Raw genomic sequence first — 8,322 nt, 5'->3', positions numbered from 1 at the left:
ACACCGTTCGATAAATCCACTTTCACTTGTTTAACCTCGTGTGTGACTCACAACAAATCCGCCGTCTTGTCTTTTTAATGCCCTGCATTTGTCTGAATGAAAACCAAGCTGCTCTCGCTGCCGCTGTTTACATTTCCTGCCACTTACAGCTACTTACTGCTTATTACTCTTCCTCACAGTGTGGTTAGCAAAGCACAGAGCGACCCGTGCAGCTCTGCTTGACATCACAGTGATGGGCGCACACTGACTCACTTTGTTGGGGGACTGGCAGACACTTTGCGTGCTTTTCCAGAGTAAAACACGAATCAGACGTTTTTAGGACAAAAGTCAACAGCAGGGCTAAATAAACAACAAGGACACAAAGGAAAACGTGTGCTTCTAAAATACCACAAACACTGAGTGATGCGCCACTTGTGCGTTGGCCTTGGGTGCAACCAGCAGTTTCTAAAAGAACAAGGGCAGCGCGCGTGAAAGTATCCAGATGCTGTCAGTGGTTTGAGCTTTTCCCTTTTCCAGTTGTGTTTTCGTTGCTTGCGGTGATTCCATCGCCAAGGTTGCGTCCAGCCCTGAGACAATGCCACATAGTTTATTATATGAACACAACAGGACGGTACAGTTATTCTGAATTATGGAGCTTAAATGACTTGCAGAGAAAAATAAAACATCTGGAGCTGGAGTGAAAGCTGCGGCCGCATCAAGATCACCGTGTTGATCATGGTGGAATATTTTACTTTCTCCTCTAATTAATTCCACGTCAAGTGCGCTTATTACTGAGTTGACCCCAGACGTCAAAAAGTCCAAATGAAGAGTTATTTCCACTGACCACTAGATGGTATAATATATGCACGCAACAGGTTTGCTCGAGGTGACAGTGACAGCAGCGTTGATGAACCGTGCCTGAGAATTTTAGGAGGACGTGCAGGCAGTCTTTGGACAGCGTCTCTGAGCAGAGAACCATTAGAAAACAACAAGTAAATGAATCTAAGCAACGTCTCCCGCCTCTTTGAATTAAGATTGTGAATGTCCTACAATCTAAATTTTAAAATATTGTCACAACAGTATTATTATTATTATTATTATTATTATTATTATTATTATTATTATTATTATTATTATTATTATTATTATTATTAACAATAACTATATATATGGTGCGCCATACTTAATACTAAGGCTTGCGTTCTAGTGGATCTTATTTTGCAGTAAGTGGAATTAAATTGTTTTGCATGCAAAAAAATAATTTCACTAATTGACAGCGCAGAAAAACTGTGTAATCGAAAAACAGACGTTAAACAGGCTAAAACACAGACGTGAGCTGAGCCACACTGGTCACCTAGTGTTTCGAGCTAAATGAAGAGAGAATCAGGTAAAAGAAAAAACTGCATAAAAGAAAAAGGTACATAAAAAGACACATTCATTCTTTATTAGTACTAAAAGCTAATAAAAAGCATTTTGTATATTTTAGGACCCATCAACACGCACAACCTGACTGATGCACAAACTAACATTTAGCTTTTATGACACGCTGTGGAAATTAGAATTTCCTCTGAGAGTTTTGCAGGTTATAGACTCGACAAATGTGCAAACAGTTATTTATTAGTTAGTGGTTTATTCACATGCTGAGACCTACCTGGTCAAGACGATTCACGTTGGAGGACGTGACGTATTAAAATCATTAATAAAGACGCTGGCCGGTGTCCAGAATCTTCCAGAAAGACCCCGTCAGATTGTGCGCTACGCATCAAACGACCTGTTAGATTATGAAAGGTTAGGTTTTAAAAAGATGATTGTTGGCCTGGTGCTACATTCAAGTGGTGCAGGGAAGATAATAACATGCTGTTTGATATTTGACTGGAGCTGCTGCTTAACTTTGCTTACTTTTGTGTCTCTGGCCTCTTTCTACATCTGAAAAAAACGTGAATAATGAAAGTATTATTGATTTTAGATTACCTTTGAATTAATCAAACACACTCACCAATCATGTATCATATATATGAGAATAATTTGTTTTTGGTTAAGCTGCATTAAGATGAAACGAGTTTAAGTTGCTGCAAACCTGCATGTCACTCCTGTAAAGCGCTTCCACTAAACTCCTGCCACTTTTTTCCCACTCCAGTGAAGGCAGCATGACGTAGTTTACAGTGGCTAATCGCGAAGCGGCTTCCCTCCTCTCGGGGCCAATGGGAGGCGCCGAGGTGTGCCTGTCAGTCACAGGTGAGGGTGGACGGTAAAGTATTTGGGTGAAAAGGGCCGGAGTGCGGCGCGAGCGCGAGCTGATGGCAGAGCTGTGCACGGAGCATCACCGTGCGCGCGGACGTAGCGGGAACTTTCCACGGGGATGCGACCAGGAAGCAGCACTGCGGGGAGAAGCTCCACGGAGGGATCCGCTTAAAATGTGGATGAAGTGACAGTCACGCTGCTGGTCATTTACACAGAGTGGAAGAGGGACTGCGCTTTCGTGAAAATGGCTGTTCGTGGCAACTCGCTGATGCCGTTCTCGATCCAAGCCATCCTGAACAAAAAGGACGACAGTCGACACTTGCCAGATTTGGACATGTGCTTCTCCAAGACGACGTGCTGGAAAATATTTGGGGAGATGAACGGCGGCCCCCGGAGGGACGGCGGGGGCGTCTGCGAGCCGCCGGACCGGAAAGGCTACGACTCGGACTCGGGGCTCAGCGACGACAACGAGGGGAAGCCCGCGGCCGCGTGCAGCTCGGAGAAGGACGCGGATCCGGCGTCGGACGTCCAGGAGGAGAGTGTGCAGGAGGAAACTGACCACGAGTCAGCGGCCGCGGAAAACACGAAGAGCGACAGCGAGCCCGGCAACGCCGCGGGTGAGTACGAACCCGGGCGTTCGCAGCGCGCGAGAGCGCGACGAGTGTGTGAAACGTCTGTTTTTACAACACGCGTCGCGCAGAAGACCAACAACTTCGTCGGTCGAGCAAAAAGCACGACGAGCGCTGTGATTGCGTTATTGCGGCGTATCAGGCCTGTGTGTAAAACCTCTCCACGTCCTCGGAACCTTTACGCACAAAGCGGCCCAATTTTACGCGCAATTAATAAGAAATAAACGGATCCAATCTGAGGACTTGTCACGTGCGACGCTAATGTTTTAGGCGTCGTACTCGGTTAACTGATGCTACGCATGATTTAACTTTGAATTTACATACGATAGAGTTTACTTAGCAAATTATCACAACATCGTCTGCCTCAAAATATGAGATAGTTTTGTATTTTATTTATAAACTGCTGATTTTAAGTTAAATGTAAGTCGGGACAATAACTTTGAAGTGTCCATCTGTGCACGCGACGGTTTTATTTATCCTTTCTTGTTAAGTCGCGTCCAGTATCCAACACATACGCATGTATGCATGTTGCCGTATTGAAATAGAACGACGCGGACATTTACTCGCCCGCTCCATCTGCCTGTCGTCCTCTCCCAGACTCCGGGCCGCTGGACGACAAGAGCCTGGACCAGCCCAAGCAGCGCAAGAAGCGCTCCAGGGCCGCCTTCTCGCACGCCCAGGTCTTCGAGCTGGAGCGCCACTTCAACCACCAGCGGTACCTGTCCGGGCCCGAACGGGCCGACCTGGCCGCCTCCTTGAAGCTCACGGAGACCCAGGTCAAGATCTGGTTCCAGAACCGCCGGTACAAGACGAAGCGCCGCCAGATGGCCGCAGACCTGATGGCGTCCACCCCCGCGGCCAAGAAGGTCGCGGTGAAGGTTCTGGTGCGCGACGACCAGAGACAGTACACGCCGGGGGAGATCCTGCGGCCCCCGCTGCTGTCCCTGCAGCCGTCCTACTATTACCCCTACGCCTACTGCCTCCCTGCGTGGACGCTCTCTGCGTGCGCGGGGAACCAGTGAGAACTCGGCGACCGTATTTATTCATTTGATTTGCTCCCAGGAAATATACTGATACTTTTGACAAGAGTCGGAGACGCGAGGAGACCGCGGAGTTCTGCAGCAGTTGAACGGGTCCAGACCGAGGGGTCCCCGAACTGTTAAAACGACGCATCCGCTTAGTTTTATCTCTCAGATAAACGATAACAGAGTGACTGTGAGAAGGAAAGTGGACGTCCTCGTTAAATCCCAGTGTGATAACCCCTGAGACGTCAGTAACACCCACGTATTCTTCTCCTCGGGAGACCGTCATAAACCTCTGAAGCCTTAGAGACCTATAAACTGAACATGTCACCTTGTGTTGGTTTGTATTGTACATGCGCCTTCCTACCTCTGCAGTGATTGGAGCATTGACTTTTCAAACAACTGTCTCTGTTACAGGTTTGTTATTTTCTTGCTGTGTTTGTAAAGGTAAGATATTTCAGCACTTTTGAGCATATACGTTACATTATTTCAATGTAAGATGCATTATATTGTAGGCAAGTACAGTGTCAGACTGAGAGGAGGCGGTGTGCCGTGTCAGCGGCCTGAAAGCGACCAGGACGCAGACCGGGACACACCAGCTTCTAAATGAAATGTGTTATTTGTGTTCAATGGCTGTTTAGACCGAAATACATTAAAACATATCAGGCATAATATTCACCTGGACAAGTTTTTCTAGTGTCATTCTCTGAAATAAATTTGACTAAAATCGATAAAGTGGTTAGAGTTTAGCAACAATTTTGACGCGTTTTGATTACTCAGTAGACAGAAACGCGTACAAATATATTTTAATTACTATCAATAAGTTTTCTTGACGCAATGCGCCCATTGCGCATGTGTTAAAACGGGCAAAAACAGACGTGCGCCACTTTTGTGAACAACGGTTGCCTTTTAAAATACTATACACGTATTTAACCTTTTTTATAATGTACAAATGTGATTTAAATTTTGTGTTGATGAGTTTATTCCGTAAATCATTTCTGATACACACACAGTCACGGGAAAGCGTCCTTTGTAGAAATACTTTCATTTCACAGTCTGATCTTCACCGTAATGTAGGCGAGCGCCCTAATGAAGCTTTTCACGTGTCACCTCTGTGCCACTACGGCCTTCCTCCCAAGCAAACCTGTCAAACAGTGATGAATGGCTCTGTGATTCCCGGACAGGGCAAACTGACAGCTACCTGTAAGGCCGCACGTCAACACAAAGAGAGGAGTATACCGGGGTTAAGGAGGCCCATGTCATGGTACCTAAATTTAAGTCGGAGCAGAAAAAATGTTCTCTTTGTGGGCTGTTTGCAGGAAGTAAACTATCTTTTTTTTTTAATGTGAAAATAAGCTGAGGCCCGTCCTTCCAGTGTGTAACAGCCTGAATGTTAAGCCGGGTCAGCGGGGAGCCGCTGAACACCGCCATCCATCTCACACACCTACATCTCACATAATCCAGTTGTGTAAATGGTTCTGGACGGAGAAGATGAGGCAGGATCACTTATTATATCGACTTTAAAACGCCGCACGTGCACAGTCAAGCATCTGGACCCTGAGTAACGGAAGTGTCATTTGCTGTGTCGCCTCGGACAGTTGTTCGGGGCTGAGGTTTCACTGCGCCTTTACGCGCTGATGTAAGCGCTTGGTTGATCGGTGTCTCATCTCCTTTAACCCTGTGTGTAAACAGTCCGTTGTCTCACGAATGGCGTCCGTGTCCTAAAATCTGATCTCGTTGATGCAGGCGTATGTATCTCCCCATTGGCTGCTCTGCGCTTAAAGGACAGACGGAAAGCGACGAGCGGACCGTCCCACCTGGCTTCCTTTAATACCTGCATGTGGAGATATCTGATATAGAGGGCACATATCGCGGTTGTTTTTCCTTTCAACTCACGATCGTTGAAATGCAAACACCCTCATCGCTGTGCATTAACCCCATTCCAGTCTGCCCATTATTTATTTCACAATTTACATTTAACGCGGAAGTAGCAGGCCTGAAATTCCACTATTGCGTAATTAATAGTGACACTGCTAAATATGATAACTGATATTGTTTCCTGGAGAATAATTGAAAGGAGAGACTCGTCACAATGTGGCTCTTATTCGTGTTAACTAAATCACGCAGGTGCAAAGATGACGACGCATAAACAAACTATTTTCTCGTTTAACAAAGGAAACCTCTAATTTTAATCTGCAGTCTCAAAAGTCAAATATCTGTTTTAGATTTTTTCGAAACATGCTATGCTGAAAAAAAGGGAAAAGTTCAGATGGCGAAAGTGAGATTTTGTTAAGCGGAAATGCACACAAAGCGTTTTAATTGAGCTTATTTCGTTGAAAATATTTTTTCCCCAAGTATTATTAGGTAAAATCCCACCAGAAGAATACATTACATTAAATTAGTTAGAGATTCTCTACTCGTTCTTTATCAATTTACAGAATTGGTATTTAACAGATTTTATCTGACGCGAAGCTTAAAACAGCTGTAAAGTTTACATATTTTATATTTTTGGAACGTAAACAGAGTATTAAATTATGACTCATCTGACAATACTTAGAACAATCAGATTTATTGCACAGCTGAATTGACTAAAATCGACCTCTGTGATCAACAATTTTACACCCGGGAAACAAGTGAAACATTAAAACGACAAATTGAATGATCATACTCCGCAATTCGTCATGATACGTGGTCGTTTTGAATCAACAGCACGTTTATTTTAAATGTCACCAAGTCTTCATCCTCTAATTAAAATTTAACACGAGCGACAACACATTCGGTCTATAAATCGTCATATATCATAAGTAAGGTATGATTTTTCTATTCTCCATTCTCTGGCCGCACAGCCTCTGTTAAGGCGATTAAGCTGCAGGCTTATTTTACACTTACTTCGCTGGTCACAGTTAAACCAGAGGCTACAACCACCCTGTTACGTTTCGCTCTGAACCGTCCTGATCATCTCCACCACAAACAGAAAACAATTAGGCAACATTTTCCTCCAGAGTTATCTGTCCGGTCGGGGAGCTGTCAATCACACCCTCATAAGCGTTTTGGAGTATGCTGACCTGACACTCACTGCCACCGGCTTCAAAGTGGCCCAGGTGCAAATTCCTCCTGATCCCCCACATGAAGCGACATCCTTCCCCTGCGGTGAAAGACGAGCACCGTGATTCAACCCCTGTTTGTAAAACACTGCACAACATGTAACATGAAGATGAGCGCCTACTAAGTAATAGCACCAAACGTAATCCTGGATTGTAGATCACGAAGCGTAAAGTTGGTTCATTAGGTTCATTTTCAGACTTCAGCTATCTCACAGGTCAAAGTGAAAGAACCAGGCCCAGATTTCTCTGCGTCCAGTCCCACAGGTTGTAAATAATATTTGTTTATAGTACAAAATCTGTTGGGTTGTTAATTTCTTTCCTCGTTTGACTTCGCTTTAACTTCAGTGTACAAGAAACCTGCCTTAAAGCAATGTCTTAATGTCTAATGTTTATAGAGAAACATATTTTATACACTGCCTTGCCTCTTTTCCCTAAGGCTGCATTATGTTTTAATGAAACACATGGAATTGTAATAAAAAGTAATAACAATTAAGAGAAAATACACTAAAGTATCATATACAATTTTTTAGTTATACCACTTTATGTAAGTTTATAGTATAGTATAGTATAGTATAGTATAGTATAGTATAGTATAGTATAGTATAGTATAGTATAGTTTAATGGAAGAAGGCGATACATTACACATGCTATATTTTAGACATTTATGTAAAGTGAGATCGTTCAGCTGTGGCGTAGACGAACAAATCTCTTTCTCTTTTTAAGCAGAAGTTATTCAAGGTAAAAAAAGCACTATAAAATATTTTAAAATAAATCTTAAAGTTGATGTTCCATTCATATATGTCACTATAGTCAAAATGAACAGCAAACAACCCTACGTAAACATAACAGGAAGGTATATAATGTAAAATAATATAAAAATGTATTATTATATATATCCACTGGGCTGTTAAAATAACACATACGTTTTAGTCGTGTTACGTGCAGTGTCACATAATGCTCTGAAATACATGATCTATTTAGACTCTGTTGTAATCCCAGGATAATTAAAAATACTCCATTACAAATAAACGTAACTTATGTGACCTATACATTGATACATTAAAAAAAAAATCTGGTTATTACAAACGTATAATCGTGTACACACCACTTTAATGTTTTGTGGGGTAAAGCTACTGTTTATGATATCGCATCATGTGTCATAATCTGAAACTGTTGAATCTGCAAAATAGATCTATATAATAAATAGGTATAGTAATTGTACACTAAGTATATTAAAATTCATTTAAAACAAAATCTTAACATATATAACTTTACATCGTACCACTTTTTGGTTTTTAATTTTGTTTGTGTCTACACTTTGACCCTTTGTTTCCATGGCAACAGTAA

At 42.9% G+C, this 8,322-nt stretch overlaps 1 protein-coding gene across 1 annotated transcript; it reads left to right on the top strand.

Annotated features, from left to right (window-relative positions):
- Positions 1-2,219: 2,219 nt before the first annotated feature.
- On the top strand, positions 2,220-4,549 carry nkx3-2 (NK3 homeobox 2). Its single transcript, XM_029165277.3, has 2 exons — positions 2,220-2,837; positions 3,447-4,549. Exons 1-2 carry the CDS (start codon positions 2,465-2,467, stop codon positions 3,869-3,871), a joined length of 798 nt encoding a protein of 265 aa, XP_029021110.1. The 5' UTR covers positions 2,220-2,464; the 3' UTR covers positions 3,872-4,549.
- Positions 4,550-8,322: the final 3,773 nt, after the last annotated feature.

The sequence above is a fragment of the Betta splendens genome, chromosome 10 (genome assembly GCF_900634795.4).
Source record: "Betta splendens chromosome 10, fBetSpl5.4, whole genome shotgun sequence".
Lineage (NCBI taxonomy): Eukaryota > Metazoa > Chordata > Actinopteri > Anabantiformes > Osphronemidae > Betta > Betta splendens.
This window is presented reverse-complemented; position numbering and strand designations above follow the sequence as displayed.

Excerpts from the sequence above, each read along its gene's own strand:
- nkx3-2 (XM_029165277.3), top strand. The coding sequence starts at position 2,465 with ATGGCTGTTCGTGGCAACTCGCTGATGCCGTTCTCGATCCAAGCCATC. Across the intron at positions 2,838-3,446 it reads CGAGCCCGGCAACGCCGCGG|ACTCCGGGCCGCTGGACGAC; the intron begins GTGAGTACGAAC and ends GTCCTCTCCCAG.